This window comes from Oxyura jamaicensis, chromosome 5 (genome assembly GCF_011077185.1).
Source record: "Oxyura jamaicensis isolate SHBP4307 breed ruddy duck chromosome 5, BPBGC_Ojam_1.0, whole genome shotgun sequence".
Classification (NCBI taxonomy): Eukaryota; Metazoa; Chordata; class Aves; order Anseriformes; family Anatidae; genus Oxyura; species Oxyura jamaicensis.
The window spans coordinates 21,297,359-21,323,017 of NC_048897.1; the positions used below are offsets into that span (position 1 = coordinate 21,297,359).

The following is a 25,659-nucleotide window of genomic DNA, read 5'->3' on the forward strand; positions in this document are numbered from 1 at the left end:
CAGGCTGTCCAGGAGACCGGTTTGTGACAGGAACAGGAAATGGTTGTGTGTCATTCCAAAGAAGTGAGAGGTTGTCTGCCAAAGCAAGGATGTTGATCAACCATCACTGCACATGCGTGTTTATATATAACAGAATAAATATATTTCTTCCACTTCAGCTAACAATAAATTTCATAAGCAAATCCTCTCCCCCTTGGGGCAATTGTTTAGATATTATGAAAAAAATATTAACTGTTTTGCTTAAAAAAAAAAAAGCTCAGCTGCTCAGAGAAGGGAGTCTACTGAAACACACAACAGTCAAGAAAAGTCCACCACAGAGGAAAGTGTAGTTTGTTTTTTATATGAATTTTTCCTCAGAGGCAAATTACTGGAGAAAGATGAATAGTCTTTAGTCTTTTCTAGACCTGGAGCTGGTTATTTTGGTCCTAGACCCATAAAAGAGTTGTGAAACATAGACAGTGGCTGGCAGCTGGCCAGCCAGCATGAGAGTTAGAATAGTCTCTTACCTCCTTGTGCAGCGTGGCCTAAAAGAAGTAGGTAAGAGCTATAGAAGGGTCTTTTCTCTACACGCATTTACCAGCAAGGCATGTAGATATTTTCACCCTTATCTTAAATCCTGTCTGATGTTCTATCTGAAAAGCCACTGATAAGCTCAAAATAAAGAACCCAAATAGTCAAAATGGGCATCATGTTTTAATCTTTAATGCCTACCAGGGAGGGTCTCATCATGTTTGTCAGAGTTGTCCTGTTACTGCAAAGATCTGTGTTGTATCAGCTTCACCAAGTCTGTGGGCTCATGGGGTACCTGGATCAATTTCATTTTTCAGTGTTTTTTTTTTTTGGTAGAAGTTTACCCTGTTAGATACTCTGCTTGATTTTACCTCAGGACTTTTTGATGGTAAATGGTAAGCACCTGCTCCTTCCTGGTTTTACCAGCCTCAGGCTAGTTAGAAAATACATATTCCTTAGAAAAGGGACCTAAGGGTCCCTCCTACACCTTCTGCATGTCTATTAATGGAATTTGAGATGTACCCTAAAATATCAGAAAACCTGAACCAAAACAGAAACAGTTTCTTGGACATTATCGTTGTGTTTTCCGTTACTGGATTTTTCCTGTTCTGTATGCTCACGCTAGATGTGTCCCAGGTGCCTGTCCTGGGCCTTATCACTAGGCCCTCTTCTAGCAAAGGCACTTGCTAGCCAGTGTCTAGGATGGGGTTCCTCCAGCTCCATCCATGCTCTTCAGTGCTTACTGTGGGGGGCACTCCCACTGAGTTTAAGAGATCCTCTGGAGGAGGGGATAGAGGCCTGGAGACCGGCCCAGAGTTTTTCTTTCCTTGTACTATTCAAGTCAGATTTTCCCAGGGGAAGGCTCAAGGGACAACAGCTCAGCCACTGCAGAAGCTAACAAAACAATCCAGGCTTACCTGATCAAGTTTCTCAACTTTGGACAAACAGCCAAGACTGCTTATCTGATTCAGCATCTTTTTCATGGATTTACTTGGTTTACCTGATTATTGAGCTTGGTAATGCTTATTTCTTACTGTAAGAGTAGGATGATTTGATTTTGGGAATGACTGTTGCAGACAGGCCAATAGAAGAAATTAGGATTTAAGGAATGTTATTACGATGCTGAAGATCTCTTACCAGAAATAATGCCTTTGGTGGAACGTTGTAGGTACAGGATTGAGGTTTTATATTGTGCATTTTCCTGATGTGTGTAGAAGGGGAAGACAGGTGGTGGGTACTACCACCATTTTGTGAGAATACAGCATTAGCTCCAGCAGACCTCAAATGGTGATTTCATACCAGATATCTGGGCATGTTAGCAGCGGGATACATGGAAGGGCTATGCACTTACATATCTGTTGTTGCAGGTTTCTGCCAGAAAAAAAAAAAAAAAAAAGTGTATTTTTTATATCAATTTAATTACACTGCATCGTGTTGTAAACAACTAAAACAAATTTTGAGGAAAATGAGGAAAATGTGTTGTGTTCTTTTTGTCTTGGTTTCCTTTTTTTTTCTTTTTTTTTTTTTTTTTTGGCCTGTTTGTGAGAGTCCCGAAAGCAGGAAAACATAATCAAGTTGACCAAGTACACACATGAAAGTGGGGAAAAATCTACCAGCACGTAACTCTACTCTAGAAAAGTAAATAAAATTTGGTTGAAATGCAGAATCTTGAAAAGTTTTGTCCACAATCCCTTTTATTGTTGATTGAGTTACTGTTGAGCTGCTGTTTCCCTTCCTCCTACACATATCTACTGTAATCTTCTCTGATTCGTGCATTGTTAGGCTGCCAGGTCGTAGGTATCCATGCAAGTGCTGTGCACTATCACTCCTTAATCTTGATTTGCTAATAGCTCTAAGCATCTTGGTGTGTACAGCCTTCCTCCAACAAACACCTGTGGTGTTTAGCTATCAAATAAACTCAGCAAATTCCCTCCCCTTCTCTCTTCATACTTTCCCTTTCAGGCAATAAAGAAGGTGGGGCACAGATAAGGCACTTGGTGCTCAACAGGTGCCTCCTTAAAGTTTGCAGAGATACTTCATGAGTCACTGCTAGCTGTTGCCTCTAACACTAACGTGACACCCATATCTGACTTGTATGCAGCTGGGAGCACAATGGGATCCTACTGGAGTGCTCGTGAGGTAAGAAATTCAGACTAAAATGCATTAGAAGCTGAGGATGACCTGGGGTGGGTTTGAGACTGGGATTCTGCTATGTAGAATAGGACTCAGGAGCTGTTAGTCCAACTTTCTGCATGTATTTGCTTATGTCAGGCTGGATTTGCTGTTACTAACATTCCTGTGGAGGCATTTTTGGTGGTGGAGAGAAGTTCAGCTGCATTGGGTGACCCATGCAGAAACTGGGAAAAAGTCTGAGGTTTCTCACAGAAGTTTGCTGAGGAACTGGGCTGAATCTGTGGTTTAATGCAGGCATGTTGGGATCTTTCTCAGCACAGCATTTGTCAGCTATGAGTATTGTTGTTTGCTGTGCCTAGGTAGCTGTGCTAGCAGCCACCTGGTAGTGGTTTATATAGGAGAGTCACAGACTAACAACAGTAGTTAATCATGGACACAAAGATAGAACTAGTTTGACATTTGTGCATGGCTGACACCCAAGAAAATCTTGGTCTGTGAATTCTTTATTTTTTTTTTCTCCTCTCTTTTGCTGGAACATAGGCAGGGAAAGCCCCAAAACTCTCTATTGGGCTCCAGAAAGTCTCATGCTCTGTCCTCTCCGCAGCTCTGAAATTAACTTGCTGTCTGACTATGAATGAGTTATTTAATCATTCTGTGCCCATCTTCACTAGCTGTAAAATGGAAATTACAGAGCATTTCTGCTCTGTAATATAGGGATATGTGTTAGCAAAAGAGTTCATTGAAACCAATGAAGGGCTCAGAGACCTCCAGTGTAGGACCTCCATGGCTTAACAAATAAACAGAGGAAAGTGTAAATGAATTGGCTAAAGAAACTCTATGAATCTATAGGTTTATTACTTCAAAAGGATGGGAGAGTAATGAACATAATCTTGCAATGGTCTTCATGTGGGAGCTGTGTCTTCAAAGCAAGGAGTGCGGTCCCTCATCCTCTCTGCTCTTCTCCCCTGCCCTTAACTACTAAAACAGCCTCAAGAGAAAGAGTGAAGCTAGAGAATTCTTAGTGATAGAGGGCAGGAGAACTAGTCTTCCAATTTTGCTGTATGGTGTTGAAAATTGCAACAAACATTTATGGGAGGGCATGATTTATGAAGCATAAACCACTTAATATTATGTGAGTAATTGTTTTGTCGTATTCCTGCAGAGTGAAGAATGTCCATGCAGCTCCCTCTCAGTAAAAATCATAAGGATGAGAAATCTGAGAAAAGCAGATCTCTGTGAGTATTGCAGTTTTTCTTTACACTTCCCAGTAGTTCGGTTCTGAAAGCAGTGAGGATAATTAAGCACTGTAACATGTATCTGTGTACAAAGCATCACCATGGTTTCAGATATTGTTCCATATTTGAATATGTGCTATTCTTAGAATACACTCTTTTATAAACAATACCTTTCAGTTTATAGAAGTGTTACTCTTAATGGAAATACCAGAAGTCAGATGCGGTATTCTGTGAAGTATCTTACTTGCTAACAAGTAAGTGTCTCTGTGCCTCTGCTTCTGGATGAAAATGCCAGCACTGATGATGAGTGGATGCTACAGGCTGTGGGGTAATATGTGGAGCTCTGCTATCACCTGTCCATCTTTTGCAGGCAGTAGAAATACATTCAGGCACATCTGTATTTCTATATCTGATTTGAAAAAAAGAAAGAAAAACAGCAACAACAAAAAAGGCATTATAGCTTATTGCCAAACAACTTCTTCTGGGAATGGTTTACTGAAATGTATTTGAAATACCAGACTTGCAAGGCAAAAACAATATAACTGAAATGTTTCTGGGGGCTCTTGGGAGAGTAGAAAAAAGAAAATCTTAGTGGTTACACATGTAAGACAAACCAAGCTGATGGGACAACTCAAATATCTGTCTCAGAGAGAAAACACAAGGCAGGAATGCAGTGGGAAGGAAGTGAATGCGTACCTTTACGTAGTAATTAAATCCTAGTGAATTCATCAAGAATATTTGCTTCCATTGAGACCACATGGCTTTCTGAAAAATATTGGACTGGCCTCAAAGGTTTTGCTCACCATTTTAAAAGGCTAGTGTATGTTGTTAAAGCTCAACAAATGAGAAATTATTCACTGTTAAAAAGCAAACCGAAACTGAGCAATTTTTTATTTTTATTTTTATTTTTTTCATCATAGATCCATAAGACTAACTCTAGTATCTCTAAATAAAATTACAGATAATTTCAGGCTTAGGGTTAGTCTTTGCTCAGTTATTATTTTGGAGAATACTTTTTGTGGGAATGCACTTCTCATGTAATTCACAAATTTACTCACATATTTGTAAGCATTTGAAACATTTCCAACAAAACATTTTTGGAAAAGGTAGAAAACAGTGGCTATATTTCCCATTCACAGTTATTTATTTACTATTTTTGTATAATTTAAAGTTGTTAAGAGAGATGGAGTTGCTGACAGAGTTGAAAGAGGGAACAGAAATAGTTCAGGTTGCCAAAACCTATCAGTGCTTTGATGGAGTCAGTTGGTTAGGCCAAACTGTAGTTTTTGGAAGACCATGTGTCAAAGACAAGAATGCTTTGCTTTTCTTGCTCTGGGGCACTGTGCAGCCAAAGGAGAGCCAGTGTCCTCCTTTGTGCCGAGGAGCTGCTACCTACAACATCTTTGCCTCCTTAGATCTTGCACAAGTTCTATAATAGAGGATTTGTTTTTATATTACAGGATACCTATGTCAATTAGCTATGATCATGATCTCCTAGCTTTTTCCTTTTGTGTCAAACAAAAGGTCATATTTGTATGTGGTGTGAGCATAATAACAAGAATTATGCTACTAATGTGTGTTGAAATCTGATATGATTTCATGGCTTACTCATGAAGCAGAAGAATTTGCTCTAACATATGTAGGATATCAGGCAACTACAAGTAGTACATATAATTCCCAAGATAACGGTGTCCCAATTTCTGGGCTTATTTGAGTTTAGCTAAAGTTTTTCTATAAAAAGTTGTAATAATGGTGATACCAAACCAGTCCAAAGGTTCATCTGGTTCTGTAGTCCTCAGAAGTGGCCTACAGCGGATACTTCTGGGCAGGAGAAACACCAAGGCATGCTTTTCACCACATCACTCTTCCCACAGATCACCTGATAGATCTGTGACTCACAAGGTCTGGCTCCTGATTCAACAGTATTCTTTGGGATGGTCTGTATGCTTATATCACAATTAAATAGTTATGGACATTATTATTATTATTATTATTTAATCTTATTTGCCTTGCTTGGGCAGCAGAAATGCCTTCTAGAGAAATTCTGATATTTTCTGGGTGGCCTGAAAAGGCCTTTTCTATATATTATTTAGGGTTCTCTCTCACACAAAGATGAGTGCACCCTTGCATTTATTCCAGAACTGGCAGACAACTTAGCATTAACAGCTGCACAGCTGCAGCTGTCTCTTGTTTTTAAACTGTGAAAGCTTTGTGGCTGTCACAAACGTATCCACTGCTCCAGCGGAATCTGGATTCGCTGCCTGGATGGTGCTATTTCTCTGCAGCTGTAGAGGTTAGTGTGTGGAGAAATGTGTTTAATTGCCCGAAGTCTGAACATCAGTCATCCAAACAGGCTGGCTTGAGGCACAGGCAAAACAAGGCACTGTAACACATTCCTAGGGGCAGGTACAAGGCCGTGGCTGTTTTCTCCTGGCAGGGAAGAGCTGGCCTTGCTGCTGCTGTTGGGAGAAGGTAGCTGTGAACTGTAGCCAGCTGGAACCACCCAGTACAGGAGTCACAGGCCAAGGTCCCTGGGCTCTCTACTTTCCTGTATTCCCATCAAAGTGTACAAGGGACAGAAATGGCTGCACTGGATCAGACCAAAGGTCTCTCCTGACAAAGTTTGAGAGTAGCCAAAGGCAGGTGTCTGTGGAGGAGGATGAGAGTAAGGTGAAAGTGTATAGTGCTCCCTCATCCTCCAAGCACTTCAGATGTGGTCACATCCCAGGCCAAGCAGCACAAATGCTGCCACTATTCCAGTCTCCCCTTGAGCCTATGCAATCTTTATGCATCAACAACAGTCTTTGTCCAGACTCTGGTTTCCTTGTCATAAAAACCTCTGCTACTATCTCAATGCTCATCTTATTTGCCTTCTGTAGTGGCAAAATCAGCTTGGCTTTTGCTATTGAAAGGCCTTGAATTTGTTTTTCCATCCAGTGCCTATGTTTTCCTGTCAGTTGGTGTGGTGGAGTTTGGCTTTCACAAGTTACCACCATGTGTGGGAAGAGATCAGTTGTTGCAAAAGTCTTGTTTGTCAAGGGCTGGTCCACCAACCAAGACCTCTAAAAGAGAGAGCTGAGTCTTCATCCTCAAGTCCGTCGTAATTTATTTCTTCACAGCCCTCTTTGAAGCCACCTCTGTGCAGGACCCTGCATTTCCACCATGTAAGAATTTCTTTCTGGAAAGACTTCTCTGCTGGCTAAGTACAACTGCATTTCAACCTAACAAGAACTAGACCTATACTGTGAAAAATCCCTATTGTCAATCTTGTTTTCAGTGAGGCTATTTGCTAGACCATCTTGCCCAACTTTGCATTTAGCCAAGTCCAAGGTTCCAGAAAGTTTCCTGAAATGTACCAGGCAGTACAATTTTTTTTATATTTTATTTTTAATGTGACAGCCTAATTTTCAGTTAGTGTTTTTGTTAGATAAATTGTGAAACTTGTCTTTATATCTTGCTATAGTGCTAAATCTGTGTCTTGTTGCTGTGTCATTTCAATAACAAACTCACAATACTGCACTGACCATTAATTTTAAAATTTGAAAGGCAATATTGCTAATTTTTTCCCTACATCCTCTGAATCCTGGGTAAACCACCATAGTGAGAATTTAGTTGCTGTGTTCTCCAAAGGAAACTCTTTGATAGGAAAATGAATTACTGAATAAATGTTCTAAACAAGCTGCATACACTGCTTCTTACCCTTTCCACTGCCTGTAGTATGAGTGTGAGGGGCCAGCTGCAGCTGCATTGTGAGGGAGGCAGGCAGACAGTATAAGTGAGCCAGCCAGGACTAATGCCTTAGGGTGAAATCAGTCTTCTCTTAAAACAAATGTGCTCACTGACTTTAGCTGTGGTTGAGGGAAATCCTCGAGCATGGTGCTATGATAAAGAGCATTGCTATCCCTGCAAGGCATCTCATATGGATTCCTCATGCTACTAGCCCCTCAGTAGGGCTGTGTTTGCACTGAGAGAAATCCTAAAGGCAGCCTAAGAAAAATGCTTGACATTAGGTCAATGCTTGTACCTGAACAAAGACAGAGAAATAGTTATGTAGATAACTACAAAGTTGCAACAAGACCTATAAAGAGTGATTTCCTAATTGGTTAAGAAACTGAAACAAAAACACATAAAAGGAGCAATTGCTGATCACCAGAAACTCCTCCCTATGATGTCATACCTGAAGAAAGGCTTTTCTTACTGTAATTGAAAGCTGATCAGATCAAGATCAAGGTCTAATTGCGTAACTACTAATCGCACATGGCAAAATGGAGCTCTGGTCCTGACTGATCTTTATCATAGAAAAGTAACAGCCACAGTTAATAATATGAATAACAAATGGATGGGGATCTTAATGAATATTATCTGAATCAACTTTACAGTTGCAATTGTTAGCAGCCTCTGTTCCTTTCTATTCAATCTTCTCATTGTTTTCATCCACTCATCATCCAACTCTGTTCCCACTCTTCTTCAGTTCTTAGCTACCATGTAACTATGTGCAAAAACCAGTTTCCCTCTGATCACACATATTGTTTATTTTCTAGTGCAGAAGACTATTTCTAGGCCTTTCTCTCACCTGTTTCTCAGGCCCTTAGTGAATTGCTGATAGAAACACCAAGATGGAGTGTACTGTATATATGGTATTGTATGTTGCATTGTATACAATTGAATTGTACTGTATAGATGGTAAGAAGCATGCAGATGAAAAGCCTTTGCTGTGACTTCATAGCATCATAAGCTGCTACTAAAAGAGACAATGTGTACAGTCAAGGAGGTCACTAAAATATTATTTGTTTAGGAATCCTGATCAGGGCACCTCCTTGCAGGTGGAAATACCTACTGCTAGGTATCAAGGCACACACACATCTTCCTGTAGCCATGCTGACTTCTTTGTACCTTCTGTGTGCAAGAATAGAAAGCTGTTTTGGTGGTTAAAGGTATTATATACAATGTTCCCTCATGACTTGCTGTAGACTTGTGGCGTGTCCTTGGAAAAGGTGTTTTTAATCAGAGCCTTACTTCCTCATCTCTAAAGTAAGGACTGCAGAGTGGGTATTAGGCACCTAGCAGGGGCATTAGGAGGATAAACTGTTTAGTGTCTGAAGGACTGGTGAAAGTAGTCAACTTTGATAAACGTGTCAGGCTCATCCCTGTCTCAAAGGCAAAAGCTGGGAGCAGCTACCATACTCTAATACTGTACCAGCACAAGTGTTACTGCAGCTGTTGTATTTCACTGAACAGGGATGATCTTATGAAAGTCTTTTGTGGTGGTACTACATGCTCTTAGTAGACTTCACTATCCTCTTGTTCAGAGGAAATACCTATCTAATGAGTGGTTGAAATGGGCTTTTAAATGTTTTATAATTTTTTAAATCTCATAACCTGTTTTAAAACAGGTTGGAAGAGGGCGGAGGCAATGAAAATGAACAAGGGAGAAGCTCGGGTGGAGAAGTGAGGCTGGAATGAGTAGGTAATGATGCCAGCAATGTAGAACCAAACCATGTGTTTTGAGAAGACTAGACTAGAAGTTAGACAGAGCTTCATGGCCCTTCATTCTTTCTCCTCCACTTAGATTAAAGAGCTATAGGCTGTGGCACACTGCTCAGAACATGACTTTGTTTCAAACATGATAAGCTCATGTTTGAGCTTGGAAAGTTCCAGCAAACCTGGATGGACATCTGTGCAAGTGCTGAGATATGTTTCATGAAGTGCTGTACTAATAAATAACACAGCACAAGACTAGCATTCAGTTTCTTTGAAACATATTCAGGGGTTATCAACAGATAACAGCAATACAATATGTGCTTTGATTTCTGAATAGGCATTCTGTATTTACAAATTTCTTTGGGCTGAGTTGTGTAATGCCTTTTCACTCCTTATAAAGTCCTTATAAAGCTAAGCTGAGCAGTGCCTTTTCCCATGCTTACCATCTCCCACGTCTTCTTAAAAATTATTGTACCTTGGCGTTTTTGATCATCTTTGATAATGATCATATTTTTACTCTGTATCCTGTTTCCTATTGCACAGTAGTGTATTGCATTTAAGACCAAAGTATACTTTATTTGACACTGAACAGTGACCACAAATAGAATATCAGCAGATCTGTTCTACTACTATTAGCTGTTATGTGGCACATTCCAAGAAGTTCATAAAGAACGTGAAGATTGATACGCATATTTACTCATTGCAGGACTTGCTTCAAGATATTTGAGATAGTCCTTTGATAAGGAGAAGAAGGTGCAACTTCCTGCCTTCAGTATTTTAATGTGAAAAATACATTTTTTTTGTTCATCGATTACCAACAGATTTTCTTACATACTATTAAAGATCCTGCAGAATTTGTTCTAAATCAGTTCTGGTTGCTCCAGTTTCAACAAGACAACAGTATCTGCAGATCATCCAGTTGTGCATTAAGCAATGTGACTGATACTGTAATCAGTGATTCACTCCTTCCTGTACATGCTGAGCAGAGAGCAGCTTTGTTTTATGCATGTGTGCTCTTAGTGCTCCTTCACAGGCATGAGATGAAGCATGCTGCTGAGGTGAGCCTTTTGCCAGAAGGGCAATGTGATACGGCTTGTGGGATGTCAGAGTCCCTGCAGAGGCTTATCCTGAAGACTCTGAGGCTTATCCTGAAGCAGTGCCAGGGAAAACCTTGCCCTTGAGGACTTTTATCAGTGATGTTCTCCAGAGAGGAGCTTCAGCCAACCTTTTTGCTGAATTGAGGCCATTGATTACCTTACAGATAAGGGCCAAGAATCTTGAGGTAATTTGCTATTATGTGGGAGGCCAATGTAAAGAAGAGAGGCTAGATTTTACATGGCAGTGGTAGTCTGCATCACTGACATTTGCAATTGTTTTGCAAATAATGAGGCCTTTCATCATCCAAATATTATCTGGGAATCTTTCACTTGGGCTTGTGTACAGCATAAGGATTTCTCTATCACTTCCTTCCCAGACAGTCAAGTCTGGCAGTGAGACTGGTTAGTTGGTTTCCATGTAATATAATTGATATATATATATATATAATAATCATGCTATGATTATTCTGTTTATTGCCTTCCAGCATAAACATGGGCATCACATGGCAGCAAGTCCTGATTCCATATGATACATTTGTAGGTTCACCTGGACTGGTCCTCTGCCTGAAGCACGATCAAATTTACCTGATCTGTCACTGATAAATTATCTGAGTAGTACTGTCTGAAATGAATCATAAAAAAATTACAAAAAGGCTCTCGACAGAGCTCACTAGAATACTTTTAGAGCTGGAACAGTTTTCCTACTATGTCTTTTGTTTATTTCCACCTTGCTCTGCAGAGACACTGATCATTGTCCTCTTTTTTACACTCATTTGGACATTCCATAACTGATTGTTACCCTCTTCTTTTGTCATTCTTTGTTGTTAAATTAGCAAACTCAATTCCTTCAGCTCATTCTCGTATGCTAGGCTGATTGAGACAGTCCTCTTCAATCTGGATATGTTTCATTTCAATAGCTGGTCACAGTTAAAAGCCTTTAAAGGAGGTAGAAAGTGAGTGGAAGAGAGCTAGAACCTGGAAGACACTGGGCATCCACTTGTTCTTGTCCATGGCTGGGAGTGTATGCAGACATCTGAGTCTCCCGCACTTACATCTAGCATTATGTATTTGGATCTGGTCCTAAAGTTATATAAATCTATGTTGTGTTTGTAAGTTACCTGATAAGTCCAACAGCACTATAGTTTTGTGGCATAATTTGTTATTTTTCATGCAGTGGTCTAGTTGTAATTGCGTGTTTTCGTATTCAAATGTCTTTATCTGCATTCTTGTCTTGGGCTATGTTGAGACTGAGGCCTCACTGGTTACTAACTGAGCTGGTGTTAGTGTAGATCATCAAGCTGTGGGAGTTTGTTTTGCTCTTATTAATGGTGAACAGCCTTGTTAAAGATTTTTGTAACTTTTGCTACAGGTCTACTGTGTTCAGAGAGGATGACAGATTGAAGAAAGTTTCCACCACAGCTCTATCTAGATGCAAGTCAAGAGTGTAGTACTGGCTTCTTTGATAAAGAAACTATCTAAAACCCATCTTCTCAAACAAGCTTCTTATCTAGTATGTATGACAGAGATTTGCCAGACCACAAGTGAAAAAATTCTCAGAAGCACACATACCTTCTCTCACACTGCCTGAGGATGTACCTATGCAAAGTTAATATTCTCTTTTTCACTTACTAAAAATCAACGGAAGAATTGTAGAAAATATTGTGGGGAAGACAGCTAAAAACATGCTTTTATGACCTTCTTAACCAATAAATTGTTATCTAAAGGTATATTACATGTATTCAGTATTTTAAAATAATAGTAATAAGTTTAAATTATTGTAATATTACTTACAAGTATTATAGAGGTCTGTATTTGTAATAGTGAAATCTTTTCTTCTCCACTGTGGACAGTAAGGTGGAAACTATCAAATGCATACTGAAAAACTGGAAGATGTTTCATGTTTGGGTTGTATCAGAAGACTTGAAAGATAAACCATATGCAACATGATTGCAGAAATTGTTTTAAGCAATACCTATTCATTGCCACATAAGTAATACCACAAGTTTAAAGAAAGTGTGGAATGAGAACCAAAGACTGACAGATAAAGAAAAACATAATTACTGATAAGGTGTTCTTTTCTTGTGGGTCATCTGGCAATAATAATAATAGTAGTTATTTTTTGTGTGATGATTTTAATCATGGGATGTCAAGGCAAGTTACAAAAGAGGAAATGATCATTATCACTGTTGTATTGATGGGAAAATGCAGAGAAGATTAATTTAAATGGAAGCAATTGCCTACAATGACCTAGCAGCCTGGAACAGAGCTGGGATTGGAGCCATCGTGTCATGAGACCTTTTCCAGCAGGTTACATGCTTGGTCACACTGCTTCTCAGTATGTATCCCATAGTACCAAACTGTCTCATGTTAACACCAAATCTGACCTGCTACTGTGATTACAAAATGAGTTCTAAGGGTTGGAGACACTAGAGACAACTGTGGTTGCCCAGCAGACAAAAGAAATGCCTGTTGTATAAACATGAGTACAGAACAACGTACAGAACCTAGGAGAGCAGAATGGCTCCAAATTGGAGGGCTGGTAAGAGTGAACAAGTGTAGAGGGAGTGAGCCCTGCCATGCTCTTCACTTCAGGGTCTCAACAAACTGGGGACAAATCAATAATGGGTTTTGTTAAATAAAAATAGCTTCCCCCTCCCCCCCCTTTTTTTTTTCTCAACAGTTCCCTTTACTACGATAATTGGATATTAGGACATATAGATATATTAGGATATCAGCTTCTCTGAATCTCCATTACTGACCAGAGCTTCAACCTGCTTGACAGAACAGGTAGTAGTGAGGGTTGCTGAGTAAGGGTGTTTAGGAAAAGTAATAAAAACAATATCTGCTTTTTGCAGCTTACCGTCTATGCAGTGCTATAAGCTTATGTTCTAAGATTTTTATCATAATATGTTAGTTACAATATATATTTTTTAAATACAGTTAGTCAAACTGACTGCTATGTAAGCCTGTCCTTGCCTACTGCTTCCTCTGAGACTGTCCGGACCAAAACCATCAAGAACTGCAAAGATCCAATCTGGAATGAAACATTTTGCTTCAGGATTCAGAGCCAAGTAAAAGTAAGATGCAGAGTGCATTTGTTTGTCTATTTGGGCGGAGATCTCATTGTGTGATCTATATGTAGGGTACTGTAAAAATAACTATGTGCGAGGGACTGGAGGGATGGTGGGTAAAGGGAATGTGCAGTAGCATGCAGCAGCAGAATTAAATTTTATTTTTGTGTTGTGTAGAAGATAGATATTTCACAACTATTCTTATAATGTTCTACTACTTTTCACTTTTTCTTTTTTATTCTTTTTCCTTTCTTTTTTTGAAGTCACTGCTTTTCAAGAGTAAAGGTGAGAATTTCAGAGTAGACTGAACAGCATAAGAAAGATACATATGAACTAAGTAATGAAAGCAAGCCTGGGTACTTGTTTTTTTACTATTTCTTTGGAACTACCTCTATTTTTTTTTTTTTTTTATATTTTTTTTAAAAAAAGGCAAACAAAAAGTTTTCAAGTTTGTAAAAGACCAGCTAAGTTTTTAACATGGTGATAAATGTGAGAGCTTAAGGTTTGGCTTACAGCCTATCTTCTTCAAGCCTAAGGCTATCAAACTTTGTTTTAAGACTTGCACCCTTCAGTTCCTGGAGCTGCTGACAGAGCAGGTGAAGTGCAGTTCCACCAGGTGCCAGATCAGCAGGCCAGTCCCCTGCCTGTCTTATCATTAATGAACAATCATCAGTGCCAACAGGACACTCAGAACAGCTCCACCACAGGGTCTTCAGTCAACAATACCTTTTTCCTTTGTCTACAGAAGTTGCCCATGCGTGAGCCTCAGGCTCAGTTCTGCTGGGTGAGGTGGTGCTGGTCCTGTTTTGAAGATTTTTTCAGCTTCAACACATCTGCTGGTCTATGGCCTAAGTCCAGTGTTTTCCTTGCAGACCTAAGAAAGTCCAGCTTCTTTCAAAATACCACTGAGGCACAATTTCATCAAGCCCTGCAGGTTTAGCAGGAAGGCAGAAGGCAAGGCATCAACATTTTAGCATGAGAACAAACACCCACTGCTCTGTGCCTCTTGCACCAGAACACTAGCACCTTGCAATGGCTTCTGTCTGACAAGTACTTCAAAATTGCAATACCAGATGTAATAGCCAAAAAATCATGTCAGAGCCAGTGGCCACAGGAAGGTGCTTTAACCAGTCCTGCAAGGAGGAGTATTTTGGAGGACCTTACGTTTACTCTGCAGTAAGTTTGTGACAGCACATGTGGCAGTAGCCCCAGCAATTTTTGGTGAGTGGCAGCAGCAGCGTGGAAGTGGCTGCTGTCACTTTAGTGTGAGCTGAACAAACATGTTCTGGGGATTTTGGACAACACGCTGGCATGTCTGCCACTGCTACCTCACTGCTGTATGGGTTCAAAAGACCAAGTTAAGGCTCTTGCAGGTTTCTCTGCATACACTGGAATTGCTGTGCTTTTGCCTTCTGAGCAGAGCCAGAGTCTGCTGCTCTGCTTATTTTCTTCTCACTTGTCATGTGTATAGCTCAGGTATTCATCTTGCCAAATCATGGGAGCTAGAGCTCAGTAAAATCACACAATACGCTGTCACCATGGAATATAAAAACATTTTGATGTTTAGCTGTTTCCTGTCAGGAACCAGCGTGTTTATTGGAACGGATCTGTTCTGGTGAACTTCTGACAGATCACCACCCAGGATGGGCTTCCCCAGGCTGCTGCATGGGGCAGGCAGCCTCCCCACCACCAAGTTGGCAGCCTCCTGTCCCTCTGAGGGTCAAGTTAGGACGGTGTGTCTCTGTCAGTGCTTCCACAAGGCACCTGGTGCTTTCATGTCCTCTGTCAGGAGCAGGGAACCATCCAGAGGCCCTTCTGCTTCCCACGCTAGAAAGTGTCTGCCATTTTAGCCAAGTAAGGACAGTCTGCTGCAATAATAGATGTATCTATTACTGTAATATATATTTCTGTGATATATGTTTTTAATCCTCTTAAATTATATTCTTCAGCCTGTGAACCTAATTGCTGTGGCTGTTTTTCTCTGCTTCTTGTCAGTCTGTGTTTCTTAGTGAGGTGGTGGAAGGAAATTCTGAGCTCCACAGATGACCCTGTCTGCACTGAGGATAATTTTTTCTGTTTAAACCGGTGTGATGCTTTTACACTTGTGCCCTTAAAGGACAGCAGCCTTTCTGACAGCAAACTGCAAACTCAAGTTTGCTAACACTTGCCATCGCTCACTTATCGGCTTCTTACAGAAAGGTTAGATGTCAATATTTCCCAGAATACGTGGGTACTGGATCATCTTTCTTTAAGAACATTTATATATTCAGTTGGCTTTTGAGTTTATGTGATTTATTCTCAACTTTTAAGGCAATGAAGCTCATATGATCACTCTTCTTGCACATGTGTTTGTGTGTGAGATTGTGGGCCTATCAGTATGTCTTTGATAAGCATCAAACCCATTGGCAAATTTCACTTGAATCTAACAAATAAGAAGCGACCTCTGAGATAAGAGGTCCTTGTAATTTTCATGAAAATGAGCTGCCTCAGTTATTGAGACCTGAATTATTTCCCCACTGGGAAAACAGCTGCTGGCATTACTTTGCTCACCACTGCGGGAGGCACCTCTGAGCCAGCTGGCCTGCAGCAGCAAGAAGTCCCTGGTGGAGCTGTGTCCCCTCTGGCCGGGCCAGACAGTGAGTGGCAGAGGAGGGAGAGGAGAAGCTCCCTGCCACGACAGGAAGGATCAGGAGGTTGAGAGGTGCAGGATGAAATCCAGTGGAAATAGGCCTTTGTTCTGCTGCTTCTGTGCATGTTTTTTGCCAATTTAACAAAAACGTATCAGTTTCTGCAGACTGCTTGGTAATTAGCTCCATGTGTGATCTGTTTACTAACTTACAGGATATAATTATGTCATCATTCAGTAGTTATATGGCTCTTCCTTAATGTATTTTAATCACTGCTTATATCCAAAGATACACATACATATATATATCCATATATATTTTTTCCTCATAAATAATAATAAAGTCCTGGCCACTGGGTGATTTCCTACAGTTTGGGCAAAAATGGTGACCTCAAATCAAGTTAGAGGTTGATTGTGTTTCCCAATATGGGACCTGCACGTTCAATGGTTCTGATAGCCTTTGTCATTTAAATTACTCTGCAGGGGAAAATCTTCAACAAATTCAACTATTTTAAGATTATGAATATTTTTATTCAGCTCTATATAGATGAAAAATTGACCATGCTCTCTCACATCTCCCCATTCTCTGTCTTTCTTAAATCGCTGAGCACATCATCTCATTCCTCCATAAGGTCTCCAAATAGAAATGTTCTAAATCCTCTACCTCTATTCACAGAATGTTCTAGAACTGAAAGTCTATGATGAAAATGCAGTCACTAAAGATGACCTCCTCTTCACTGTCCTCTTTGATGTTGCTAAAATACAGCTTGGAGAAACTGTTCGCTTGACATTTCGATTAAATCCAGAGGTGAGGAATAAAATAGCTGTGGCCACAGAAAGGGAACGTACTCTTGCTGTTACCTCCTGAATAACTTACTGTAAAGCAATTGTAGGTGGGAGGGTTTATTTCATATTCATTTGTACTTTATTAATCTGAAAAATACCATTCAGACCTAGTTCAATAGAATGCCAAGTGCTCCTTCTGTTGGATGTCATGCTGAAGGTTTTTGCTAGCTCCTCCACCTCTTAGTAGGACTCTTTTTTTTTTTTTTTTTTTTTTTTTTTTTTTTTTTGGCAGCAGAGTTCCCTTTTTTCCTCTTTCTTGAATCTGTTGCTCTATTAGATTTTACTGGGGAAAGAAGATCCCATCACTACTGAGCAAAATGTTCTGTCAAAATTTCTTTTCCTGGGACCAGCACTTAACGAGTTTTAGCATATGCTGACACAGATGTTGGAGTGCTCAGTTAAAAACTGATAGCCTGGCCTGTAAATTTTTCATGCGTTCCTAAATATAACACAAAGATTCGTGCTGAGATGTTAAAGCTGGTAGATGGCTATCTACTGTATTTCATTGCTTTAGTCTGTCTGAATACATATAAGATGACATCAACAAGGATGTCCGATTTAGATGTTTTTGTAGATATGCTGTTTCACTGACTTTTCTTATTGGTATTCAGCTTACACAAAGGTAATATCAGCAGGAAGTCTATAAACTTGTTTAGTAGCTGGTCAATGTATTATTCTTGTTATGGGAACCCTTCCCATCAGAAGAATCGAGAATGCCCGGTGCTATACAAGACTATCAGTCCTCTGATAGCATTACCCAAAAAAGCCAGTGCTTTTAGATTGTTTTAAGCCAACACTTTGGGCAGACTTAGGACAGGGGATTCCCTGTGTGATCATTGTACTCTGCCTCACTACTTAATGAACAAGCACAGGCAGTCTGAGAAGGGAGAATACCTTCCAAAATCACTCTAAATCAATTGCTTTCAATCATCTGAGCATACCCTAAAACAGGAAAATTATATTTTAGAGCTATTTCAGGAGCCCAAATAACCATTAACAAGCATAGTTAGCAAGAAAGAAAATTAATTTGAATGCTTAGAATTAATTAATCTTTTACAGACACAAGAGCTGCTGGAGGTTGAATTTGCATCAGAGAGCATGTGAGTAAAATTCATATGTAACCGAAGAACTGTAGAACATGTGCTAGGGTTTAATGTAGTTTAAAATAGCATCACAGCCACAGATGGTGTTTATCAAGTTAGCTGCATATTGGCAAAAACACTCTGTTCCTTATCTACCAAGAACCATCCTGGATGCTAATTTATTCTGATATTTCCTGGAGGAGGGAGAAAGATAATAAAAACTGCAGCAAATGTGCTGAATATTCCTTACTATTCATTACCATAAAAAAGTAAGGAAACAATATTTCAGATATCTTTGAAAACAGCAATAAATAAATAAAAATCAGTGATGTATTACAAACTGTGCTAGATGAGACAACCTTTAAGGAAAATGTTATTCCTGCTGTTCATTTAAAGAGGTACTTAGTACATATTAGTTCTGATTGCATCTTTTTGTTTGTCTTTCAGTCCGGTTCCTCCTGAAAGTCTTGTCAATAATGGCGTATTAGTGGTAATTTTAAACTATTTCTCTTCTCTTTTGTGCTCATTTTCCTACTAGTGTTGGGAGGGATGAATGTGGGAGGTGCCCCAACATCTCACTGCAGGTAGAGCTGACGGAGACAGAGGTGAAGAGGGTCAGACACTAGCAGCTGTCTGCCTGTGTGGCTCCGTGGGGGGGAGTATGTATTTGGAAAGAGTGAACACAGTCACTGGGGATACCCAGATACATCCTCTATCACCAGCTGATAGCAAGCTTCTTGGCAAAGCCTGAGTGCTCTTTCATTGGCTTACTACCTCTGTCATCCCTTCTGGGGACTGCTCTAGGGACTCTCTCACAGCCACCCTTATCCCGGATGATGTGGATTTTACTGAGCTATCAATTCACCCTCAGGAGTCCTAACATGCTCCTGTTCCTTCCTTGGTTATCTCCTCTCCCTTCCCAGCCCTGTCCCTAGAGACAGACCACACTGCCACAGCCATTTTTCTTTCAGCTGAAACCCCAGCACACTGTCAGAGTGCCAAAATCTTTCTCTTGCAAGCCTACCAAACACAAGGTGGACTGTTTTTCAGACCTCAGAAACCTAGGTTGCCAGAAATAAATAGCAGTGAAGTGTGACTCAGGCATCACACATTTTGGATATTTAATTGTCTCATCATTTATCCCTTCTGCAGTCTCGTGAAATTTCCTGCTTGGAAGTTCTGGTAGACAATAAACAGATGAAGAAAGAAGCTTCAGGTTAGACTTTAATCTAGGAACAAAAATATGTTTGACTTTTTATATTAATATCAAAAATGCAATACAAAAAAAGGAAACATGGTGACTGAGTTTTAAACTCTGTGAAGTATAAATCATTTGGATATTTCAGATTTTTTTTTTTGGTCACTTTCTTATCCAGTAATTTCCCTTTTTTGTTCTTACAGGAATCCTAAATGTCCCTGTGATAGTAGGATGGCTATCACCTTAGTTATGTTATGACTTGGGTCAACACTGGCCTTAGCAAAAGTAGTCCAAGCAACTCTTCAAGCATGCTGCATTTCTGTATAGGTCTACCTCTATCTCTTAAGCACACTACTATGATATAACTGAGATGTAATAACTCAACACAGTATCTTGTAATATTGTGTAATATTATTGTTTAAATAGTATTGTGTAATAAGCACAGGTATTGGATGGTTTTTCTGTGTCCATGCTGTGTCTGTTTAATGCTAACTATCTATCAAAACTGGGGTTTTCAATTAGAGCATGAATCTTATTAGTGCTGTAAAATGGAAGTAAATACATTATTCTGTCTCAGCAGTTTACATTTTGCCCAGTTTTCCTACAGGCCTGAGTTTCCAAAACAGCTAATGCTGTTTTACAAGCTCTTTTGTTTTGTTTCATTTCCTGTAATACTCCCTGTGTGGATAGTCTAGGAACTTTTAAGCATTGCTGAATCGCTTGTATATAAAAAGAACAACTTCTAAATGACTGTTTAATGTTCTATTTCTGTGATCATAACCATTATTTTCTCTGTATATATTTCATCCTTTTTCTTTAGAGAAAGACTTCTTGTTTTCAGTGAAGGACTCATATGAAGAAAGCCAGACTCTGTCACTGGGCTCTGCCCAGCAACCCAAAAAGCCCCTTATCTTCCATTATATCAAGTACAGTCTGCCAGAGCTGTGCATAGCTCTGGCAGAAAAGAAGCCGTCCTTCTGCTGGGTATGTGATCTCCAGGTTGAATGAGCACAGTAAGCTCACGGTTTTCCATACTTCAGTGAGACAAGTTGAAAGAATTTGTATTTTAATCAAAAGTCATCTTCCACAATCTTCTGCTCTGGAAGAGCGCTGTACCCCCTAAGACACCTAAATAATAGATGCCAACTGGGAAACTACTGAATGTTGGCCCTATTCAAAAAGATAGGTTGGTGATAGTACTTTTTGTGGTATATAAGTGAAATATTTTTCTACATTAAATTTTATTTTTCAGGGTACCTCATGTGAAGAGAAAAGAGATTGCAGTGCATCCCTCATGATTCCTCTGGATTCATTTCCCTTCAAGGAGAAAGTAGCGGTAGCAAAGGTGATTGATACCAAATCTTTAGAATAAATCAGCTATGTCCCCAAGATCGATGAGCATAAGTTAACTACATTACCATGAAGTAGAAGTTTACATATCTAACTGCTAGCCACCACTATCTGCAAGCATTAGAAAACTATGCAAAATAATTAAAGGCTGTGCTAGGGTGTGGAGGAATGTAGGAAGGGTAGAGTTCCTTTAAGATACTCTGTCTTCTGGTGATTATTTAAAGGAAAGGACTTGATTAAATAAACACTTACTAATTAAATATCACACAATGAAGCAGACAATTCTCAGACTTTACAGCTTGTTTGAAGATATGTCTCTGATTCTGACCATATGTGATACTCACACCTGGCTTTTTTGTTCTATCTTTGTGTTGAAGTTTGCAGGGCCATGCATATGCAAAAAATGAGGTAAGGCAGGGCATACTGGCAGACCTCATGTTGGTTTTTACTGTATGCTGCTCTGTGTAACTTTAAGCTGAAACTTTAGAATAAGTAATTTTAATGAAAATACAATGGACTTGGAGAAGTTCTAAAAATAGGATGGAATTTCTCATTGTTACAGCTTTGTGGCTCTAACACTGCTCACAGAAAAAGTGAAGGCCTTTAAAGCTGGCTGAAAAGAGAGGGCGCATAATCATCTCCAATACTTATATTGTGTTGTGTGTTTTTTTTTTCATTGTTGTTTTGTTTTCAGGATGAAACAATCAATTTACATGTGAAGTCAACTGACTGGTAAGAAATTGTCTCTTTGGGCTCTGTGGTTGTGAAAAAAAAATCTATTTTCTGAATTAAAAAAAATCATGGAGGTACAAGTTTAGAAAAATATGTTTGTCTCATTTTCCTCCCTTGTAAAGAGTCCAAGATACATGTGTATATATAAAAATGAAGGTCTTCAGGCAACAAACTTAAAATATTTCACTGTTTGCAGTATCTGTTTATGGACTGCAATATTTATGTTTGATGCTTCTTGAAAAGCAGTGTGGAGAAAAAAAAAAGCAGTATTTCTATTTTTTTTTCTGTTAGAATTCAAAACCTGGTAACTTAGTCTTTTCTGGTATGCTTTCATGGAGCCACAATACCATTTTTTTAAAGCATTATTATAAAGTTTATGACTTGTAAGCATAGGTCCAGACCTTAATTGGAAGTGATCATGTACATAGGCTTTTTATATCATATTTAACTGTGGACTCTGTCTGAGGTCAAGAAACTTAGATGTTCGCTTGGAGTTTGATCTATGTATGGAGGAGAAAAATTTCCTACAGAAACGGAGGAAGTTGGTGGCTTCTGCTCTGAAAAAAGCTCTTCATTTAGAACGGGACCTACAAGACCATGAGGTATGGGGAGCACTATTGGGGCTGGAGTGTGTTGTGTAACAGAAATGAGTTGTCTGTAGCTGTTTGTATATTGTTCCTTAACCAGCAATGATGTGTTCAGTGCCCCACTCAAAAATAAGCATTTTTTTCTGCCTTACTTTTTCATCTGTGAATCCTAGTCCTAGAGAATCATACTTTTTTTTAGCTGAGCTTTCAGTTACCAAGGCCCCAGAAAGGGCATTTTACACTGTCATATTTTGAGTGGAAAAACCCTAACGCCTGAAATGATACATAACACTGAATGATGATGGTGTTCCTTATCACCAGCTCTCTCCAGTAGTCACCATTTCAGCTGTACTGTTACTCTAGCAGTACAATGCTAGATGTACTTCATGAATAAAATGTTATTCAACATTTTTCTCTCATCTCTCCTACTTGGGACCATTGTGTCTAGAAATTGTGCATCTGTCTGGTTAAGCCAGATCCCATAAGCTCTCATTTGAAGTGCAAAATAAAAATGAGTCTCACAGCATAAGAGCCACAGCCTCTTCAGAAACAAAACTGAGTTTCAAACTCCATTTTCCAGTTGGGAATCCAAGTAAAATAAATTTTCTAGTTTTTCAAAATATCAATTTGATTTTTTTTTTCCTGTTAGAGTGATCTTAGTCTTTTATGGCACTTATTAGATAAAATATTAGGGTGAAAACAAGCGGAGGCAACAGGCACAAAATACACCAGAACTTAGCACCCAGTGAGTTAGGGTTTGCATTTGTTCATGTGCATGCCGGCATGGGGATGGTTGGTGTTTCAGGGAGGGAATATGACTTGTGATCAGGCACTACATTTCTGTAGTGCCTGAATGATTTTTCATTCTGAGGGTTTCTTTTCACCTGTGCTTTTCATTTTGCCCAGAACATCTGTGCCAAAGGCATATTAGGCATGATATGACAGTATGTCTTTGGATGCTATAAATCACAGAATCATTTAGGTTGGAACAGATCTCTAAGATCATCAAAACGGTGTCCCTGTATACAAACTAATCACTCCAGTATACCAGTAGGTTATTTCTCATTAGCATATTGGTTTTGGGGAGTGGAGGGGAGTCTAAGTATAAGATTTTACTTTTTCTTAGGGGAATTACTTTTCGCTACTAATTTCAGGTTGTCCAACAAGAAAAGGGAATGTTTCCTTATAGTTAAACCCAAATCAGTATACTTTGCTTTCAGCTGCAATGCTCGAATTGGATCAGGTTAAAGAAGCATCACTAAGTATTTCCTTGACGTGATTGCCTGGAAATGTGTATAGGAAATGTCACTTGGCCCCTCTTCTCTCAGTGTGTTTTGCTTGGAAAAAATGTGTCTTCCTATAATATAATTTAGTTTTCTATGCAATCAGGCTTTGTGGCTCATAACTGCAATTATATACTCTAGGTACTGTATGGGAAATATAATCCACTCATTATGTTTGACTTACAAGAGCGGATGAGCTTTTCTGGTTCTCCAAATAGACCCCTCAGGAGATAACATTACATGAAGGAAAACAGCCTAAGATTGAAAAAAAGTTATGAGCTGCTTCAGTAAGTCAGCATGTAAAAATTTAGAAGCCCAGTCTCTTTAGATGAAAAATGTCAAAACTACCGAACTATTATTTTCTTCAAATTTCTGTATGAAATACCAATATTTCTTCTTTTTCTCCTCTGCTTGGGGAAATGGTGAGATGTCAGAATTTCTTGCAGGACAGAAATGCTGTGATTCATTTAACTGTGACTACATGTGCTCATGAGAACTAAGTTGTTGCTTACCAGCTGCTGTGTTTATGCTTAAACAGGTACCAGTTGTAGCAGTCATGACAACAGGAGGTGGCACCCGGGCACTGACATCTTTGTTAGGCAACCTGCTGGGTCTTCAGAAGCTGGATCTCTTGGATGCTATTTCATACATCACTGGGTCATCTGGCTCAACATGGTAAGGAGATGCTGAACAAAGATGTCTGTCAACTCTATAGCCTACTGTATGAGGTTTATTCTCTCTCTTTTTTTTTTTTTTTTGGTAAAGGAAGGTGTATATTTTTAGTCTCAAGTTTTTTTTTATTGTTGCATAAGGAACACATTGTAAAACATTTTAGTTGTTTTTATTTCATCAGATTTTTCAACTTCTACCCCAAATCAACTCTATCTTAATTTCCATCTGTCTTATATTTGACAGTTAACTCAAAGTTTAGCACTTTGATTTAATGAAGTGCGAGAAATTATTTAATCATATGTGGTAGATTTCTGTGGGATCTAAATCAAAAATTATTTTCTCTTTCATAGCATACTGATCCCCAAAGGTGCTTTTTATGAACCTCAGCTAGATTGTTTTATGTGGTCCTTAAATCCAAGTCTTAAAAGTGAAAGCACACAGAAATGTGATAACATACTTCTCTTTTCCCCAGGACCTTGTCACATTTGTATCAGAACCCTGACTGGTCACACAAGGATCTCTTGGGACCAATTGGTGAAGTTCGCAGACACATGACCAAATGCAAGCTGAGCTGCTTTTCCCTGGAGAGCTTGAAGTACTATGACCGGGAACTAAATTTGAGGAAGCAAGAAGGATACCAGATCTCTAGCATCGATTTATGGGGGCTTCTGCTGGAAAAGGCATTAAGTGATGGGGTAGCATGTCTGTATTTTCCATAACAGCTCTTGAATACTGGTGTACAGAAAATGAAGCTCCAGGGACAGGTGCTAGCATTATCAGGCAGATGATTTCTGCTGACTGACAAAAAGCATTTGATCCCACATACCTCTCAACACATAATTACCAGCCCAAGAGATATTCAGTAGAGCAAGAAACCTGTATCTCTTTATACATGTATCTAATACACCTAATACTGTATATACATGAATCTAGGACTATACATGAATGCTGGTGTTCTGCCTTTTGGTTTCTTTAGCTCTGTTCATCCCTGTGAGAACTTAAATAATCCATGTAAAATGGATCATTTTACTGAGAGGAATGACAGCCCACTGTACCACAAAACATCCTGTAGTTCTACTGTAATTAAATAAGCCTTTGTGGGTGTGTAAATGCTTAGATCATTCTTTGGTTAAAGAAGTTGTTTGGACTCAAAATGAATTGAGAGAATAAGAAATTGTAGCTGGAAACAGGTATTTATTTTCCTGTAAGCTTGCAAGCCCATACACTGTCACAAGGTTTCTTGGTTTTCTCTTTCTCTTTTTCTGATCAATTCTCAGAAAAACAACCACAGACTCTCAGATGAGCGACAAGCATTGAATCAGGGTCAGAATCCCCTACCTATCTACATGATCCTCAACATCAAAGATGACTACAGCCTTTCAGAGTTTAAAGGTGATGGCAAAACTGAGCTCTATCTGGATTCAGTGTACCTGTATTATCAGTTACTGCATGCCCTGCAACCTCTTGCACTACTGAACCATAGCATTCATAACCAGTTCCTTTTCATCTTCCATTTTTAGACTTTGTGCCCAGGCTCTCAAAGGAACCCAGCTCCTATGGGACAGGAGTAATCTGGGGGAGGTTCCTTAGGGCAGCCAAAGCACTCCCAAATCATAGCCTTATCTCCACACGTGGGGTAACTTAGACCGACCCCTTTTGATATAAACTTCTTTTATGTCCTACATGGAGAGGCTCATTAGGAAGTTCCGCAGGAACAAGTTTGGGAAAAATTACTTAAGTGAGTGACTGAAACTAT

General features: G+C 39.4%; 1 protein-coding gene across 5 annotated transcripts in view; it reads left to right on the forward strand.

Moving 5' to 3' along the window:
• The first annotated feature begins 2,492 nt into the window (after positions 1-2,492).
• Positions 2,493-25,659, forward strand: part of LOC118168659 (cytosolic phospholipase A2 epsilon-like) — a 30,125-nt gene continuing 6,958 nt past the window's right edge. For 2 of the 5 annotated variants that reach the window (XM_035329211.1, XM_035329214.1), the window contains exons 1-14: positions 2,493-2,649; positions 3,806-3,878; positions 13,397-13,533; positions 16,830-16,961; positions 18,059-18,099; positions 18,529-18,571; positions 19,234-19,297; positions 20,100-20,263; positions 20,532-20,624; positions 21,324-21,361; positions 21,828-21,963; positions 23,770-23,906; positions 24,376-24,598; positions 25,181-25,295. In XM_035329211.1, coding sequence (XP_035185102.1) covers positions 2,623-2,649; positions 3,806-3,878; positions 13,397-13,533; positions 16,830-16,961; positions 18,059-18,099; positions 18,529-18,571; positions 19,234-19,297; positions 20,100-20,263; positions 20,532-20,624; positions 21,324-21,361; positions 21,828-21,963; positions 23,770-23,906; positions 24,376-24,598; positions 25,181-25,295 — 1,423 coding nt within the window. In that variant the 5' untranslated portion in view covers positions 2,493-2,622. The other 3 variants (XM_035329212.1, XM_035329213.1, XM_035329215.1) reach the window with 3 other exon arrangements.